The sequence below is a fragment of the Aotus nancymaae genome, unplaced genomic scaffold (assembly GCF_030222135.1).
Source record: "Aotus nancymaae isolate 86718 unplaced genomic scaffold, 86718_ANA_hifiasm-v0.15.2.pri h1tg000076l, whole genome shotgun sequence".
Classification (NCBI taxonomy): domain Eukaryota; kingdom Metazoa; phylum Chordata; class Mammalia; order Primates; family Aotidae; genus Aotus; species Aotus nancymaae.
This window is the reverse complement of record NW_026988491.1, coordinates 4523728-4544080: the sequence shown is the minus strand read 5'-3', so window position 1 is coordinate 4544080 and position 20353 is coordinate 4523728. Positions and strand designations below refer to the sequence as shown.

Here is a 20353-nt window from a genome sequence, read left to right as displayed (position 1 = left end):
CATCTGCAGTACAGACACATCCTACCTCCTTGTCACTGTATGAGATGTTTCGGATTTCATTCCACGGGAAGGAGATCTTGGGGGTCAGCCTGTTCTCGGGGTCATAGATGTGAAGCCCCAGGGCATCCACTCCAAGCAGCAGCTCTGTGCCCTTTTTGTTCTGTGGATTCAATAAGAACAGCCACTGTAAGCTCCAGCTGAGGCTCAAAATTTTATTCCAAAGAATCTGGCACACATTGTCACATGTGACAAGTTTCAGCAGGTCCCAACAGAAGTCACAGCTGTTTTATAAACCAAGAAGCTTTCAGCTTTCTGAACCAGGGCAGGCAGAAGCAAAACTGTACCATTCTTGTGACTTCTGAGTCCCCCAGAATGATCACTGAGGGCTTCTGTCGCTGGCTCGACGGCTAAAGGAAGAGTAATGTTAAGTGTTGTTGCCTCTCGTTAAATAACCAGGCTATCATATGTGTAGAATTAAAGCCCATAGGTTTAACGATTTCTTATGTTTAAAGAAACTGTTGCTGAACTACTAGAAAGAAAATGTTAAGTGCCTGGGACTGGATGGTCTCATTTTATGATCAAATGTAGTCTTTTTTTTTTTTTTTTTTTTTTGAGACGGAGTTTCGCTCTTGTTACCCAGGCTAGAGTGCAATGGCGCGATCTGGGCTCACCGCAACCTCCGCCTCCTGGGTTCAGGCAATTCTCCTACCTCAGCCTCCTGAGTAGCTAGGATTACAGGCATGCGCCACCATGCCCGGCTAATTTTTTGTATTTTTAGTAGAGACGGGGTTTCACCACGTTGACCAGGATGGTCTCGATCTCTTGACCTCGTGATCCACCCGCCTCGGCCTCCCAAAGTGCTGGGATTACAGGCGTGAGCCACCGCGCCCGGCTCAAATGTAGTCTTTATGTGATAAAACAAGTCTGATAAAATGTTAACTGTAGAATCTAGGTTGTGCATATACATAAGTATTCACTGAAAAATTCTTTTGATTTTCCTGTAAGTTTGAAATTTTTAATAATTGCATGTTGAAAAATATATATCAAAAGGAATCCTATAAAAATTATTCATCAACAAAGCTGTCTAAAAGCCGTACCTATGCTCTGCCTCTGACAGTGGTCCTGGCCAGCAGTCAGAGCAGCCAGTGGTGGATGCTCTGGGCTCCCACAGCACTGACCCTGCTACACACTTGGTGGCTGTATCCTCATGTGCAGGTCCATCTGCCAGTGCTGTGGTCCAGCTCTCATTTGGAGGTGGAAGGAAACTCGCTGCACAAGGATACTACAGCTCCTGACCCCTTGTTGATAAGAGAAATTGAACCAAGACTCAAGGGCAGAAAAACAGATCTGCAAACCGAGAAGGTACTGGGACTGTGAGAAGGACCAATCTAACAGCAGACATCAGATGGAAGAGTGAGTACTCCAGCATAAATCTTTTTACTCCTAACACCCTAGGTCAGGCGCTATCACCAAACCATGAGAGATTCTTCTGCTAGTCAGCAAAGCTAAGAAAGCTACTGCATTAATAGAAGTGAGGCTTTGTACTTTAAAATCTGCAGTATATTTTGGAAAATAAGATGTTTCCTTATGTTTCTGACTATTTGGTTTGCATTTTTTAAAAAAGATTCAGCCTTCTGCCTCCTACCATTATGACTCCAACACTTCTAGAGATTAAACAGAGCTGTAGACTCAAGTAGCCACTTTTAAACTGTTTTAAGCACACATCTTCCTTAGTTAATGGTGAGATTTCAGGAAATTTAACATAAAAGACACTAAAATAGCCAGTAGCTTTGTCTATTGCTCAATATAGGAACACACATACAAAACAGAATCCATTAGTCTGACTGATGTAGAAATATTCCCTAATAAGAAACTTTTTCAGCCAGGCACGGTGGTGCACCCCAGCTACTTGGATCACTTGAGCCTAGCAGGCCTGGGTGATATGGCAAAACTCCACCTCTAAAAAACAAAAAAGATGTTTAAAAAACCAAAAAAGTGGGCTGGTCATGGTGGCTTACGCCTGTAATCCCAGCACTTTGGGAGGCTGAGGAGGGCGGATCACGAGGTCAGGAGGTCAAGACCAGCCTGGCTAACATGGTGAAACCCCATCTCTACTAAAAATACAAAAAACTGGCCAGGCATGGTGGCGGGCGCCTATGGTCCCAGCTACTCAGGAGGCTGAGGCAGGAGAATCGCTTGAACCCGGGAGGCAGAGGTTGCAGTGAGCCGAGATCACACCACTGCACTCCAGCCTGGACTACAGATTGAGACTCCGACTCAGAAACAAAAAACTGTTTTCTGAAGATTATAAAATTTTAGTTTTCTAGAAGCTAGGTGGCTGTCATATGGGGAAAGAGGAGTAGAGTTGACAAAACCACAGAAATGTGTTACATTAGGCTGGGCGCGGTGGCTCATGCCTGTAATCCCAGCACTTGCACTTTGGGAGGCCAAGGTGGGTGGATCATGAGGTCAGAAGTTCGATACCAGCCTGACCAACATGGTAAAACCCCATCTCTACTAAAAATGCAAAAATTAGCCAGGCATGGTGGCACACGCCTGTAATCCCAGCTGCTCAGGAGGCTGAGCAGGAGAACTGCTTGAACCTGGGAGGTGGAGGTTGCAGGGAGCCAAGATCACGCCACTGCACTCCAGCCAGGGCAACAGAGCGAGATTCTGCCTCAAAAAAAAAAAAAAGAAAAGAAATGTGTTACATTAGTTTGACGTTAAAGAAACCAAGCAATTAGCAAATACAAACTGACAGAACTTTAGAAAAGACCTTCCTGCACTATTTATGGAGCATCTTTTAGGCACTTTAAGTGTGCCTTATTTTCTTATGCAGAGTAATCCATACAAATCTGTATTTATAAAATACAAATTAAGTAGAAAGCTATTCTAGAATATTTAAAATGTGTTTCAGTTTACCTGAATTTAATACAACAACTGCAGGAACCCAATAAGGGAAAGCAAAGCATGACTATGATAATAAAGGTGGACCTGCCCTATTGTTTTAACATCTACTTATCCAAAGTTTGGAGTCCATGGTGAAATGCTTTGGCAAATCAAATGTACCCCTTTGGAAGAAGCTGCCTTATTCACTGCATCCAGCAACTGACCCACAGGAGAAAGCCATTTTAAAGGCCCAGATCTGGGCTGCACACAAATGCCTCTCCCCGCAGAATCAGTGAGTTCCCAGCAGACAGCAGACTATTAATGGTCTGAATAGAAAACCAATTAGCCTCACAGTCAGAATCCCAAACAAATCAGTAATCTATAAAGGCAGAGCTACTCTCCCAGTGCCTGGGGCAGGGGTGGAGATGGGGTGTATGGGGGCTGGGAGAAATACTTAGAGGTGCTCCCTGTGGACCAAGTTCTCACAGAGCCAGAAATAATCAAATCTTACACTCAGACCATTCAAACAGGTTTCTGCTGAGAGCAGAACCAGGTCCAAGTCCCCCAAGGCTCAAGTGACACTTAATTACCTATGATCTAATTGAAGTCCAAAAATAGAAAGTTAGGCACTAAGACCTCTCTCTCCTTCCTCTATTTTTCTCTACCTACCACAGAAGCTTAAAAGATTCTATCACCTTGGAATGAAGAAGTAACCCATTTTAGCAGTCTGACCCTCATTTAGTCTCTGTTTACTACAAAGGGAGCTCAAAGAGGTTTCAACACACCCGGATTGCAAAGTAGTTCACACCATACATCTCCAGGTCCTGAGCTATCTTCAGATATTCCATTTCAGCTTCATCCCTGTGGGGAGAATGGAAGACACTGTCACTGGAGCTAAGTGAGATGGGTGGAAAGCGGGCAGGCACCAAGGCAAGCATTCTGACCCTGCCATTCCTCTAGAGCCATGTTGCTGGCAGAAGACAAGAGCCTCAGCAGATACCAGCAAAGCTCTGCCCAGCCCCGAGTCTATTAAACACACTGTGATCAAGCAGAATTTCCCATCCCCATCAAAAGAGAGTCAGAGAACAGACTCATCACGGCGTTTCTTAGCCTTAATTTCCCACTTTCCCCTTGGTAAACCGTAAACTCAAGTAATTCAAGAAGAGTGTGTGGTATGTTATCTTCTACCCTCAAACAGATTTGGGTGTTCACATTTTATTTAAGTTCTTGCTTTATCTTTGTGTACTTTCTTTATCTAGACTGTTTTGGAAATGAAACCGCTCTCTCTGCAAGCTTCCTGACTGAGTATTGTTAGAGGTTAGGGCAAGAGCTATCTGGGTTGTAAAACCCAAGTCAGATCACCTTCATCTAAGTTATAAGTCAAATTTAAAGTAAGCTCTTGAAGTAGCAATGACTTGCAGAAAACTCCCAAACAGGTATCATATTGAAATATTTTAACTCAAGTCTTCTATAACCTTGTCCTCTTCCTTCTCTCTCCAATCTCCAAATGCTCTCAAATGAATTTTAAAAATCCAACCTGAGAGAACACCAAATGTTGGTGAACAGGTAGAGAAATCAGAAATCACACACACGCTGATGTAAATTGGTACAATTACACCGGGTGCAGTGGCTCATGCCTGTAATCCCAGCACTTTGGGAGGCCAAGACAGGCAGATCACATGAGGTCAAGAGTTCAAGACCAGCCTGACCAACATGGTAACACCCCATTTCTACTACAAACACAAAAAATTAGCCTGGTATGGTGGCACACGCCTGTGATCCCAGCTAATCGGGAGGCTGAGGCAGGAGAATTGCTTGAACCTGGAGGCAGAGGTTGCAGTGAGCCGAGATCCCGCCACTGCACTCCAGCCTGGGCAACAGAGCAAGACTCTACCTCAAAAAAAAAAGAAAAAAATTGGTACAATTACTTTGGGAAATTGTTTGACATTATTGTAACAGCAAAAACCAGGAGACAACTGACAATCTAACTGTCCATCATTAGTAGAATGAATAAATAACTTGTAGTGTACTAATACAGTGGAAGTTTACACAGCAGTGAAAATGCTATTGCCACATGCCACAAAACCAGATCTAACAATATGATGTTGAGTAAAAGAAGTGAGACACAAAAAACAGAATACAAAGTTTAAAATGGGCAACACCAATCTGGAATTAAAAATCAGTAGACTGGTGGCCTTTGGGGAGGAAGAAAGGGGAATTGGGGCTGGGGGGAGCATAGGTTATTTCTTCCTCTGGTATTATATGGTGTTTTCACCTTATGATAACTGATCAAGTTTTATACTTATAATTTGTCTACTTTTCCATATGCACGTTGCTCTTAAGTTTTTTTAAAAAAAGCATGTGTTAGGAAACTGATTTGAAGAAGAGAAAAAAAATTTAAAGGCTAATGAAAACATGATCAGTTCCTAATCAGGGGAATGCCAATTCTAACATGAGACACAACTTTTCACTTTTTAGATTACAAAAATAAATACAAGTATTGAGGATAGAATGGGGTTGGGGGTGGACACTCTCATAACACTTGTCGACAGGCATGTATAAACAGGTACAGCCTTTTTGGAGAACAATTTGGTGGTACCTATCAAAATGCAAAATGCTCACATGCTGTGACCCAGCAACTCTCGTTTTAAAGAATATATCCTCAGAACTATTCATATAATTGTATAACTTCCAAACAGGTATCATATTGAAATAAGATTGTGTACTGCAGAAATTTTTGTAAAAGTGAAAAACCTACAAGACCAGCCTGGGCAACATGGTGAAATCCCATCTCTACTAAAAATATAAAAATTAGCTGGGCGTGGTGGCATGTGCCCGTAGTGACAGCTGGGGTGGGGTGGGGGAGCTAAGGCAGGAGGTTTGCTTGAACCCAGGAGGTCAAGGCTGCAGTGAGCTGAGATGGTGTCACTGTATTCCAGCCTGGACAACAGAGCAAGACTGTCTCAAAAAAAAAAAAAAAAAACTTAAAATCAAACTGAGTTACCAATGAGTGCAGGTCTATACATCCTGACAGGTAGTACGCATGCCTACTTTATATCATGCACACTAGAAAAAGGACACACACAAAACTGAAGACCAACGCTACTCCCAGGTCTCCCTTTTTCTTTTATAGACTTCAGTACTGCATTTTGTTCAACAACCATGTCCTAATTTTGCAGTTCTTTAAGGAAAAAAAAAAAGCCCATAAAGGAATGTAAACAACAGTGAATGGGCCTCACCTGGCTCGGCCTCGGTGCTCTGCGTACCAGGCAGTAATTCTCTCTTCCCACATTTCTGGAGTCATCTGATACAGATTTATTACCTACCAAAAAATCCAGCAAAATAAAAAACCTATACACAATGTAAGTTTGGGTATTGTTTGCCACTTTTATAATTATGCATCATTTCTACAAAACAGTAAAGCTATTTTTAAAAAGCTATACCCAGGGAGATAGTCACATACAGAGAAGGCGTGTAAATAAGGCACCATTCTATTAGAGGAGCAACTCAGAAAGCTGTATGATGGCTCAGACCTAGGTGGATCCCTTGCCTGGCAGTGCCCCTGTTCCCTGCCTGGGTGGTACATCCCAGAGATCACCTCTGGCAGCGGAACTCAGTCAGAAGCAATGCTCACTCGTCTCAGGCCTTTGCGTGCTCAGAAGCCATGGAGGGAAAGGTAAAGGCAGTGAGAGGTGAGGACAGGCCCTTTATTACCCAGTGACAGATGAGTGGGGCTATAAAATCGGCAGGAGCAAAAGGGAAGGCGGGCCTGCTTGTTTGGCTAATGAATAAGATGAACAACGCTGAGGATTAAAAACCACAATGCCCACCCCTACCTCATCTCCTTTATCCACCCCTCACCACTGCAAACAGCTCAATTCCCCTAGCTGAATACACTCTGCTTCAGCCTCCTCCTTGGGAATCAGCGATGCTCAATCGCATTTAAAGAAATAACCATGCTAGAAAAAACATTTTACAGGCCATGCTAGTCCTGGTGACACCAGAAACCTTTGCTTTTTAATATTCTTAACAGAGATCCCACACTCTTTACTGGAGATTACAAAATATTTATTAAAATTTTCTTGCCATGTACTTCCAATATTCCTTCAAGTCCTTCGGTTAGCTTTCTTTTAGACCACATATCTGCTATGTCTTCCCGAAAAGGGAATTTAATCTCTTACTCTTTTTGGAAGCAATTCCTCTTGGGCCAAAAATCCCCGCTTGTGAACAGTGGGGTCGTAGTCACCATACTGGAAAGAGAAGAAACGGAGAGCAGGTGATTGAGATTCTAAAGATAACTGCCATTTCCGAAGAGCTGCTGGACTCAATCTCATTCCCTCCCAGCTCCAGGGAGCAATTCAATTCCTTCCGATGACAAGTCAAGATTTCAACCTTGCTAGTTTGTTATACCTGAATGAAAATACAAAGCTGATTATATCTATGAACAGAGTTGCATGATCCTGTAAGAGATGGATGGGTGATTTGCTAATAAGAATGTGACATTTGTATGGAAATGTGGGCATGTTTTCTAACCCTCAAAGAAAGCGGTCACTTCCAAAACATTAGCTTTAGAATTGAAACACCAAATCACGACTGTGAAAGTTGTGATTAGCAACACATGATAAGAGTCTTACCTATAAATTCTTCTAAGTGACTGGTAATTGGAGCCCATTCTAGGGGGATCCAGGAATAATGCAGGAAGCATTTTTAATACCTTTCACTCAAGTCTCTGAAAAATACTTTGGAAAAATCTGATGTCAACACTGCCATTCCTATTGTACAGACAAAGAAGTGAGTAAAAGGTTAATTGATCTTCCTAAAGCTACAGGGAAGTCACTAATGGGGTTGGAAATAGGATCTGCATTTTAATTTATCCCTCTGGGGATAATGACTTGGAAATTTATTCTCTGACTTAAAAAAAAATACTTCTTTCTTTCCTAGAAAACTCAAGTCTGATCAGGAAATAATCAAAAGTTAAAAAATGTTTAAAAAGAAACTAACTGTGAAACATACAGGAGAATATAAAACCAAAGCCTATCTCTTATCAATCAGCATACAGTGGCTCTTCATTTTACCAAAAACAACAAAGCTCAGTACTTCAGTATAATCTTCTATAAACATTTATTCTTTTAGCCACCAACAATGGAAAAACAAAGGTCAGATGCAAGGCTGCTGGTTCTATATACCACCAAATCTCATTCTTTCATTCTGTTCTCTCATTCTCAAAGAATTAAAATTTCTGGCGTGTTCTCCAAATGAAGTAGCCTACCAAACTACAGACATAGAAATGAAAGAAGATATTTATCATCAACTTTAAATTATGCGTCATTTCCCATATCACCTTAACTATAAAAGCCCCATGAATTAATATTTCTTTTGAATCTCATAATTATCTTTCAAAGAGCAGAATTGTATTGCATTGCTTTTTAGAATCTTAAGGGAATTTGTCAAATTTAAACATTTTAAATATGGCACAGTTTTTGTAACACAGTTTAGGCATTTCTTCATTAAAAAAAATAGGCTGGGCACCGTGGCTCATGCCTATAATCCTAGGACTTTGGGAGGCCAAGATGGGAGGATCGCTTAACCCCAAGGGTGGAAGGCTGCAGTGGCTATGATTGTATCACTACACTCCAGCCGGAGTGACAGTGGAAGATCCCGTCTATATAAATAAAAAATAACTTTAGAAATTAAAAATGAAAGGCCTTGGTATTTCTCTGCTTCTGGGAGGCTCAGAGATGTGATGTAATAAGTCATAACCGTACTAAGCTTTAACAGTACTCCCTGCAAGGCAGCTGTAGAGCGAGGGCAGGAGCCTGGCTCTGGAGGCAGGCTGCATAAGGTTTTATCTTACATCTTTCACTTGGTAGCTATGTGAACTTGGAAAGTTTTGTGTCTCAGTTTTCTTACCTGTAAAACAGAAATAATAATAGTATTTATCTTGCCAGACTCTTACAGGGATTGAATTAATAAGACCAGCAAAGTTTTTAAAACTATGCTTGGCTAGACAAGGTGGCTCACACCTGTAATCCCAGCACTTTGGGAGGCCAAGGTGGGCACATTACCTGAGGTTGGGAGTTCAAGACCAGCCTGATCAACATGGAGAAACCCCGTCTCTACTAAAAATACAAAATTAACCGGGTGTGGAGACGCATGCCTGTAATCCCAGTTACTCGGGACGCTGAAGCAGGAGAATCACTTGAACTCGGGAGGCAGAGGTTGCGGTGAGCCAAGATCTCACCATTGCACTCTAGCCTGAGCAACAAAAGTGAAACTTCGTCTCAAAAACAAACAAACAAACAAACAAAAAAAAACTATGCTTGAGGCTGGACACAGTGGCCCACATTTATAATTCCAGCACTTGGGAGACCAAGGCAGGTGGATCACTTGAGGTCAGGAGTTCGAGACCAGCCTGACCAACATGGTGAAACCCTGTCTCTACAAAAAGTACAAAATTAGCCGGGCATCATGGCACATGCCTGTAATCCCAGCTACCTGGTAGGCTGAGGCAGGAGAATCGCTTGAAGCCAGGAGGCAGAGGTTGTAGTGAGCCAAGATTGCACCATTACACTCCAATCTGAGCAGCAAGGGTGAAACTCCATCTCAAAAAAATAACAATAATAAAATAAAATAAAATAAAGTATGCTTGACATATACAACCCAATGTCCAGAAGATCTCAGATCCCTCCAAACCTGCTTCTTATCTGTCAAATGAGAGCACTGGCCTTAAAGGATCTTGAAGGGAGGTGGGGCATCTGGAGTACCCCCTCTGAGGCCTTGAATAAGGCATCCTTTCTCTAAACCTCAACTTCCTCATATGAAGAGTGAGGGTCATAATAGCATCTGCCTGATTAGGGATGATGAGGATGAAGTAAAACAATCAATACAGGTTTTAGCACAGCACATGGCTCATGGTGAAAGTCAGGTATCATTATTATTGCTGTCCTCTGCATTACTTATGACAACATTGATCTTTGTTTACCTCCTGGATTTTTGAAAGGGTAGGATGCTAAAGGAAGCCCTGTTAGTTGCATATGCAAATCCCTCAACAGTGCTGACAAAGCTCTAACGCAAAAGCAGGCAGATATGCAAAGTTAAAGTTGTAAATTCAGGTTCCAAAGGCATGCAATATTAACAATCCCCATTATTATACCAAGCTCTCAGCCAGTCCACTGATCAAATGCATCACATCTGAGCAATGCAGAGGTGGCAAAGACCCTGCTGAAAGAACTTCTCCACTGGACTAACTCCACTTCCAACATTAAAGCCACCTTGATGTATGTGTCTGCTGCTCTTAAATGTCTTTTTAAACAACAAGGGAAGAAAAAAAATCCTGAAGTTGTGGTAGCTAGTGAATACAAAACAAAGTCATAACACTCCAGAGATGGAGATGGCCACTCCTCATCCTTTTATGTAGCAGATGCATTCTGATAATGTAACCAGGGTGAATTTACTGGGAAGCTAAGAAAACTCGGATTTCAGGTCTCTGCACCTTCATAGGCCTGTACCTAATTTGGTACTCTTGCATTAAAGCCAATCCCCTAAATTATTAAAATCCAGGCCCAGAAAATCTGGACCTACTCCTGACATAAGCTAATTGAATTTAAATTCAAGGAGTTCACCATTTAAAAGACTTGTGGAGTCAGTACTTAGGTTAAACAGAGTCTGGTTATGTGGATATGAAATAATTTCCTCTGTCTACAACTATGAGAAATGAGATAAAATGCTCTGAGTAGCAGTTCACAAAAACTTAAAGGTTAGATTACTACATATATAGAAGAAGACAGACCCCCTACCTACAATACCCATACACCAGTCAATAAATTCTTAAACCTATAAGTGAAAATCCATAATAATACCAGAACAAAACATAATAGAGTATGGATATAACAATGGCTGGTAAAGGCATTCTAAAAGCCACTCAAAACATACAAAGAAAAAGATTGACAAGTCTGCTATGTAAAAATAGACAAAAGGTTGATAACCCAAATACATGGAGCTCTTACACTTCGATCAGAAAAAGATAAACAGGTTGAGTGCAGTGGCTCACCCCTAATCCCAGCACTTGAGGAGGCCAAGGCGGGTGGATCACCTGAGGTCACAAATTTGAGACCAGCCTGGCCAGCATGGTAAAACTCTGTCTCCACTAAAAATACAAAAATTAGCCAGGCATGGTGGTGCACACCTGTAGTCCCAGCTACTCTGGAAGCTGAGGCTAGATCGCTTGAACCTGGGAGGCAGAGGTTGAAGTGAGCTGAGATCATGCCACTGTACTCCAACCTGGGAGATAGAGACTCCATCTCAAAAAAAAAAAAAAAAGATAAAGATAAACAATACAGTAGAAAAATGGGCAAGTCATAAACAGTTGATTCACAGAGCAAAGAAATACAAATGACCAGTAAGTTTATGAAAAGATACTCAGTCCCAATAGCAATAAATCAAATGCAAATTTTGAAAAATCTTTTTCTATCAATTAGCAAAAAAAATTTTTTTTTTTTTTTTTGAGATGGAGTCTCACTCCATCTGGAGTGAAGTGGTGCAATATCAGCTCACTGCAACCTCTGCTTCCCGGGTTCGAGCGATTCTCCTGCCTAAGCCTCTCGAGTAGCTGGGACTACAGGTGCGTGCGCCACCACACCCAGCTAATATTTGTATTTTTAGTAGAGATGGGGATTCACCATGTTGTCCAGGATGGTCCTGATCTCCTGACCTTATGATCCATCTGCCTTGGCCTCCCAAAGTGCTGGGATTACAGGCCTGAGCCACCGCACCCCGGCCCTCAATTAGCAAAAATTTTAAAAGCTGATAGTATCTACTGTTGGCAAGGATGTGGAAAAACAGGTATTCTCACACACTGTTGTTGAAAGTTAAATTATGACATCACTTTTGGAGGGTGATTTGGCCATATCTATTTAAATATTTTATTGAGATAAAATTTATACACACGCCTGTAATCCCAGCACTTTGGGAGGCCAAGGCGGGTGGATCACAAGGTCAAGAGATTGAGACCATCCTGGTCAACATGGTGAAACCCCGTCTCTACTAAAAATACAAAAAATTAGCTGGGCATGGTGGCTCGTGCCTGTAATCCCAGCTACTCAGGAGGCTGAGGCAGGAGAATTGCCTGAACCCAGGAGGCAGAGGTTGCGGTGAGCCGAGATTGCGCTATTGCACTCCAGTCTGGGAAACAGCGAAACTCCATCTCAAAAAAAAAAAAATTTATACACATAAAATTTATCACATTAAGTATACAATTCAGTGGTTTTTAGTATATTCAGAATGTTGTACAACCATCACCACAATCTAATTCCAGAACATTTCCATCACCCCAAAAAGAAATCTTGTACCCATTAGCCATCACTCCTAATTTCTTTTTTTAACCTTTGTAAGTTATAATTTTATTTTTTAATTTTTAATTTTTGTGGGTACATAGCAGGTATATATGTATTTGTGGGATACATGGGATGTTTTGATCCAGGCATGCAATGTGAAATAAGCACATCATGGAGAATGGGGTAGCCATCCCTTCAACCATTTATCCTTTGTGTTACAAACAATCCAATCACGTCCTAGTAGTTATTCCTTCTTCCTTTCCCTGGCAAACATTAAATCTACTTTCTGTCTCTATGGATTTGTCTATCCTGGACATTTCATATACAGGTAAGTGGAAGCATAAAATATGTGGCCTTTTGTGTCTGGCTTTTTTTTTTTTTTTTTTTTTGCTTCACATTACTTACATTTTAAATGTTCTTATTCTTTAACCCAGTTATGCCATGTCTTGGTATCTATTATAGAGAGATATTATTCATATATGCCCGAAGATGAATATTTAAGGATGTCCACTGCATTTGTTTCACCAATAGAAAAACAATAGAAAGAAAAACAAACCTAAATATCTACCAATAAAGATATATTTAAAAAATCCAGTCCCTCCTTTCTATGAAATACTGTTCAGCAGTTAAATGAAAATGAGGTGGGGCCAGGTACAGGTGCAATGATTCATGCCTGCAACCCCTGCACTATAGGAGGCTGAAGCTGGCAGAGAGCTTACACCCAGGTGTTTGAAACCTGCCTGGGCAACAAGGGGAAACCCTGACTCTACAAAAAACACAAAAATTAGCAGGGCATGCACTCAGGCTGAGGTGGGAGGATCGCTTGAGCCTAGGAGACAGAGGTTGCAGTGAGTGGAGATTGCGCCACCTGGGCAACAGAGAGACTGTTGTCTCAAAAAAAAAAAAAAATGAAGTGGGTCTATCTGTTGTGACAGTTTTAAGTGAAAAGGATGTGTGTGCAGGGGTTCCTCTGGAGTAGCCACTTAGAACAGCCAGCATTGTGTCTCCTCACTTGCACCTGCCCCTTCCACACTTGGTGCGCTACAGACATTATGCCAGTTTCACAATCCCTTTGGCAGGTAAATGAGCACCAGCAATGCAGTTACCCAATCTTATGGGATTGAAATGTTGCCTTATTGTTGCTTTTTCTTTTTCTTGATTACTTGTGAGATGAAGCATCTTTTGTATTTGCTAGCCATTCTTATTTTCTCTTCTATAAAGTACCTGTTCATATCCCATTCATACCATTTGTCTTTCTCTTATTAGCTTAAAATTTTTTTATATTTGGGTTCACCTCTTTTGGCAATTCTATGCAATTCTACTTCTAGACACCTAACTTTTTTTGATTATTTTATTTATTTGTTTATTTTGAGATGGAGTCTCACTCTCACTCTGTTTCCCAGGCTGGAGTGCAGTGGTGCAATCTCTGCTGCCTGCAACCTCTGCCTCTTGAGTTCAAGTGATTCTCCTGCCTCAGTCTCCCAAGTAGCTGGGACTATAGGCGCCTGCCACCGCACCTGGCTATTTTTTGTTTTCATTTATTTATTTATTTTTGTAGACACCTACCCTAAGGGAAAAAAGCTTTTGCACATGTACATAAGGAATCACAAAAGGATCTTCAGTTAAGCACTGTTTATATAAAAGGGAAAAAGTGGAAACAAACTACCTCTTCCTCAGAAGGGAGACAGATATCAGTGGTTACCATATAGCAGTTAAAATCAATGAGCTACATCTATACACACAACATGGATACATCTCAAAGCAGATGCTGAGTGTAAGGAAAAATATCAATCTGTAAAAGAATATTAAAAAAAAGAGATATGCAGAGCATAGCACCATTTAATCAACTTTTACCTCCTGGATATTTTTAAATCAGTCAGTCCCCATCTAACTAACCACCTGATGTGTGAACCTAATATTCTCTTACCAGGACAACTATCACAGCCTTCTAATGGGTCTCCCTGTTTCCAAAGTTGTCTTATTCCAATCTGTCCATCACACAGCCACTACAGGCTTTATCTAAAATATAAACCCTTCACTGCATCACCCACAGGATAAAGTTAAGACCTTTTATGATCTGATTTCCTGCATACCTCTCCAGCCTCAACTCTTGCCACTCTCTATCTATACTTTACACATATTCAATTTTCTAACTCAATTGTATTTTGGCACTCTCTCTCTGATTTGCATTAAAGAGTACTAAGAAACACTAAGCCTCCTCTCCCACAATTCCTTTCTCTTTTCTGATCACTAGGAGTCTTTCTCTTCCTAAGTCATTTTTAATTAAGAACACATTTCCAACACCAAATGGTCAATATACAATTCAACAGGTGACCTAAACATTGCATGATGGTTTAGTGTGTCATGTGACTGTACCAAAAAAACCCTGCCTATACATTTTTTTTTTTTTTTTTTGAGATGGAGCCTTGCTCTGTTGCCCAGGATGGAATGCAATGGTGCAATCTCAGCTCACTGTAGCCTCCTCCTGGGTTCAAGCAATTCTCCCATCTCAGCCTCCCAAGTAGCTGGGACTACCGGTGCACACCACCACACCTGGCTAATTGTTGTATTTTTAGTAGAGATGGGGTTTCACCATATTGGTCAGGCTGGTCTTGAACTCCAGACCTGAGGTGATCCATCCACCTTGGCCTCCCAAAGTGCTGGATTACAGGTATGAGCCACTGCACCCAGCCCCTGCCTATACTTTTGATTCAAGCATAACTCAAATATGGTTCTTGTTAACTGAACCATGTGATTAGTATTTGTATTTATACTTTGAGGGTAATTGTTTCTTTATGTTTTGGAATTAACTGTGTCTACATCATTCCAACAGCTGAAATACTGTAATGAATACATTTGTGCATAATTACATTCTATGTGTTAATGAGCTCAATTTGCTTTCCCCTCCACACTTCTAAAGTTCCTTTCTGTTTCAGAAAGGTTGTGGAAGAAAACAAGTTGAATATAACGGAAGGAACCAGTATGACTTACTGAAAAACGTAGACAAACACGATCATATAAAGGAAATTAGCCTTTAGTGAAAGGCAGTGCTTGCTACCCAAAGACTTCCCTCATGCCAGACAGTGAAAGGCAAGGGCAATGTGCTAACTGAGGCAGCCTGGACACCAGGGTTCCCATCCCAGCTCTACCCATTCTGTTTGGCCTGAAATCCTCTCCATCGAGAAGTAGGCTATACATATAGACTTAACTAAAAGTACTGTGAGTTTGGACAAATCACAAATCCTTTCTGAACCTTAAATTCCTCATCTGCAAAACAGGTGTAATACTCTCAAGCCTTAGCTTCCGGAAAGATTACACTGAGTTTCATACAAAATATTCATTTGTATTGCTTTGCTAAAACTATAAAACACACTATGGGCATGTAAGATCTTATTAATAATTAATCAGATATCCTTTTAATATTAACCATCAGTCCTAGAAACTGGAAGCATGTCAGAGTAAGCCTTAGTTTCCCAAATGAAGACTTGAAGCCATAGATTACCTTTATTTGTAAGATCCTTAAAATTTACACCAGAAAAAAGTTAGAACATCCTCCTCCATGTGAGCCACATATGTTGTCTGTGAATCACTTTCATCTCCAAATTAGTAGGATCCAAATTAGCAGGGCTTTCCTACAGTGAAATCTGTTTAAGCAAACATCTGCTGGTTCCCTGAAAAGTGATTTTTTTTTCTATAGGTGGCCTTTGAATTTGTGGCCCAAAATCCATGGAAAGAAAATGTAGCCTTTGAGATGGAAGCCCTTCGAAGAGGGGTAGTGTCCTTGAGAGCCTGGGTCTCCCCTCGCAGGGGAGAAAGCGTGCGAAAAGAAACCGGGAAGTGCTCGGATTTAATCAAAGTGCCAATGACTGCTTCATCACTGTCGGGGCAATACTGATTGAAAGGACATATTTTTCCTGTTACTAAAATTCTTGATCAAAGCATAAAAGGACGCATATGTTTTAGTTGAATGAAGGCCCATTTTCTGTTTTCTCAATTACCTATTTTTCGGGGAACTAGAATATTGGACACACAAAATGCAATCCCAAAGCCATGAATTCTGCCCTTCTGCCCTTAGCTTTACCCAAGATTTTGTGAATGACCTTGGGCAAATCACTGAGAGCAGATACTTGCTTTAGTGCCTGCAACTATGAGACCATCAACAACTCCCACTGTTCCTCCCACCCCAGGCCTAGTGAATATTCAGCAATTGTTACAGGAGCCATCAAATGATTAAATTGACTCTGGTGCCTCTATTGGCCTGACCAGCATGTATAGCCCTTTTTACCCTGCAAATGACACAGTTCCTTCCTAGCTTTGATCTGAAATTGCATTAAGTTACCCCAAAAATTGAGCTAAGAGTATTTTATTAATTTTCCTAAGCTTATAGGGAAATAGCTTCATGAACACCTATAATTAAAAAGAAAAATAAGTGAAAAGATTATGTTTTTTTTTTTTGTTTTTTTTTTGAGACGGAGTTTCGCTCTTGATACCCAGGCTGGAGTGCAATGGCGCGATCTCGGCTCACCGCAACCTCCGCCTCCTGGGTTCAGGCAATTCTCCTGCCTCAGCCTCCTGAGTAGCTGGGATTACAGGCACGCGCCACCGTGCCCAGCTAATTTTTTGTATTAGTAGAGACGGGGTTTCACCATGTTGACCAGGATGGTCTCGATCTCTTGACCTCGTGATCCACCCGCCTCGGCCTCCCAAAGTGCTGGGATTACAGGCTTGAGCCACCGCGCCCGGCCTAAGATTATGTTTTAAAATCACACAAGTAAGGTCAGGCATGGTGGCTCACACCTGGGAGGCCAAGGTGGAAGGATCACTTAAGCTCAGGAGTTCGAGACCAGTCTGGGCAACATAGTGAGACCTTGTCTCTATAAAAATAGAAATAAAAAATAAATAAAATAAAATCACAGAAGTAATCAAAGTGTCCCAATTCTGGGGACAACATCTTGTGTTCTGGCGAAAAGCAGAGAGCAGGGGAACCAAGATAAGGTGACATATGACTGAAGTAAGAAATCTGAGGGACATGAAACATCCTGGCTGACCCTCTCATTGGTCTTGTTAAAAAAAAAAAAAAAGGTCTCTAGTGATTTAACGGAAGTAAACGATTTTGAGCTAACCAGACAGCTCAACTGGGCTCAGTAGGCTGAAGCACCGCAGTGCTCAGTCACATGGACAACTAGCATATCAGGCAGGGGTGGATGAAGCAGGGCATTTTCTGAGGGTATAGTTTAGTGTCCACACACAGGGTAGCTGGTTCTCAAATTAGTTTGGATGAGGATCTGGGCCTTTCTGCCCAAAAGGCCATGTCTGACTAAAATTGGAGACTATAAATTCATTTTTCCTGGCTAACAAAAAGGTTGTACCACCTGGTTGAGTTTATGGTTTAAAAAAAAAAAGAAAAAAGGTTTGTCCAGTAAATGTCATAAACCACATATGCATAATGAGATCACATAGAAAATTCATCTGTCTGAATACATTTTCTTAGAATGAATTCTAATTAATTAGAATGATACTTATAATTTGTGCACAGGACACACACACACACATAACACACAATTATATAAACACTGGAACAGCGACAGTGGTTCTCCCAAGTCCACAGATACTATAACATCTCACTTTCTGGGGCAAGTCTCTCTGAAGTACAGAAAACCCAAAGAAAGAGAAGAAACCTAAATTAACCCCCAGGAAGAACACATTTCTCTTCTTTGAGCCTACCTTGGCCTGGACAGCGTAAGAAGCCAGGAGCACAGAAGCCTCAGGAGGGCAGTAGATCTTTTCATCTAAAATCTGCTTCTTTACCTGAAAGGAGCAACAAGGGAGATGTGATCCTGTGTGTGTGGAAGTGAGGTGTGTAGGCTGATCACAGCAGACAGCTGCAGGGCGTTCTAATGAGGGCTGCCAGAGCAGCCTGTTCATGATTTTCTGACAAAGAGTACAATTTTTTTTTTACTGATGCAGACAGGTGGAGAGTTCAGTCACAGTAGTTACTGGTATGATGGCTACGCATAAAAACCCCTTATCCCTTCTCTTCATGACCAATGCTGAAGAGTAAAAACAATCTCTGTAGTTACAACAGAGACTGACATCTGGGCTATGACAGAGCGCCATGAACCCAAGAAGTGTCAAGAGTAGCTCTGGGGGTGACTGCAGCCTCGGCCCATTTGAATACACATGGCCCCAGAGGAAATGGATTTACTTTTAAGTATTAACAGAAGACAAAAGTCACGAAGGCTACTGAGTTATGACTGCAGAAAAAAACCATCACTTTCAATGTGCTGCTCTAAGGGAAAAGGAAGCAATAAAATTTGATCGATTCAACTTTTAAGTACACGTGAGGTCCAGGAAATATAATTCTTAAGCCATAATGTTGAATTAACATATTTCATTGCACTTAATTTTCTTAGAATGGTGCAACTTGGGATCTTCCAGACATAGAAGCAAGAGAACTGCATGATGTGGGGCACTGAAATAAACACAACAGGAAAGCCAGCTCTCCTCTCACAGATGTCAACAGTCACTAAATTCATAAAAGCAGTAAATTTTGCCTTGCTCAGTCATAAAAATGCCTTCACATTTCAGTATACGGGAAAATCAAGCCAAAGTCACACAAGAGACAGGCAGTGCTTCCAAGAAAGCCATTTCTATAACATTAGGACGTTCTGGGACCTAGGAATCTTTATGTGCTTTCATTTAAACACAAAAATTCTTCTCAGGTTTTAAAAGTGATTTTACATTCTTCAAAGAGAAAACAAAACCTGAGATGTTTCTGAAGCAGTGCAACTTTCTAATCCCTTGGTTTCATTTCCAAAGAGAAGGGGGAAAGAGCAACACTATAGAAAAACTGAAAAATTTTGTTTTTTGAGACAGAGTTGTGCTCTTGTTGCCCAGGCTGGGGTGCAATGGAGCAATCTTGGCTCACCACAACCTCTACCATCCGGGTTCAAGCAATTCTCCTGCCTCAGCCTCCCGAGTAGCTGGGATTATAGGCATGCGCCACCATGCCCGGCTAATTTTTGTATTTTTAGTAGAGACAGGGTTTCTCCATGTTGGTCAGGCTGGTCTCAAATTCCCAACCTCAGGTGATCTGCCCATCTCAGCCTCCCAAAGTGCTGGGATTACAGGCGTGAGCCACCACACCCAACCTAAGAGCGTCCCTTTGACCTGAAAATGTCAGAAATAAATTTGTCACCTTTTACACACACACACACACACACTCCCAGATCTTTTGAAAAAAGAAATTATTTAGGGAGTTTTACTATATTTAACTTAATATTTGCTGAACACAATATACTGAAGCTGAAATTAATTACAGGAGGGCTATGTGACAGACTACACATCTATCTCTTGGAAATCTACTGCCATCTTTTACATTACTGAAACCTTTGAGCATGCAAATAACCCCAGTGCCAATCACTGCAACTGGCCATGAAACTGGGGAGCCACTCTGACCCTCAGGAAAGACATAAGTGAAACTGATAAGATTTTCATCCTCAGACCAATTCTCCTCCCTGTGCCTCTGGATGGTCAACCTGTAATTATGAATTTCCTAATTTCTTCAATTTGGTTGGACAATTACTTATGGAATGCCTACTGTGTACTTAATGATCCTTGCCTTTAAGGGGCTTACAATCTAATGAGGAAGTAAGGGAGAAACAGGACAATTACAGACACAGTGTAGCATGAAGCATGATGTCTGAAGTACCACATACAGGGAACAAACCAAGTGTCACTGGAGCGCTGAAGACCTCTCTTAATGAGAGCAGATTTTAAACTTTTGGAAGAACTACTGCTTTATAAGACTCTCTCTTCAGCCTTCCTTTGAAACTATCGAGTACTTTTAAGTTAGCTAGAAGAAAACAGGATCCATTTTCAAGGAGGTTTTAAGTTAGGTAGCTACTTGTATCTATTCTTCACCATCACACCTTTGCAATTTCATCTGACACCAATTTTCATCACTCAAGTATATTCTGTTCTGAAGACTTTTTTTTTCCATTACAGAACCAAAGGGGCTGACTTTCCAGAGGTAGAATATTTTTGCACTACAAAGGTGTTTGTGGTCAACTCCAAGGTCAACTCTGCAACCACTCCTGGGCACGTTCTCTCAGAATTGTGGGGTAGCTTGG

At 41.3% G+C, this 20353-nt stretch overlaps 1 protein-coding gene across 5 annotated transcripts in view; it reads right to left on the bottom strand.

The window, feature by feature from the left end:
- The window catches only part of NF2 (NF2, moesin-ezrin-radixin like (MERLIN) tumor suppressor), a 90823-nt gene that overhangs the window by 36643 nt on the left and 33827 nt on the right, over nucleotides 1–20353 (bottom strand). For all 5 annotated transcript variants that reach the window (XM_012464952.3, XM_012464951.3, XM_021666149.2 and 2 more), the window contains exons 4-8: nucleotides 17946–18029; nucleotides 7071–7139; nucleotides 6129–6211; nucleotides 3675–3750; nucleotides 26–160 (exon numbers count right to left, since the gene is read on the bottom strand). In XM_012464952.3, the coding sequence (XP_012320375.1) occupies nucleotides 26–160; nucleotides 3675–3750; nucleotides 6129–6211; nucleotides 7071–7139; nucleotides 17946–18029 (447 nt within the window). The remainder of the gene's footprint in view (nucleotides 1–25; nucleotides 161–3674; nucleotides 3751–6128; nucleotides 6212–7070; nucleotides 7140–17945; nucleotides 18030–20353) is intronic.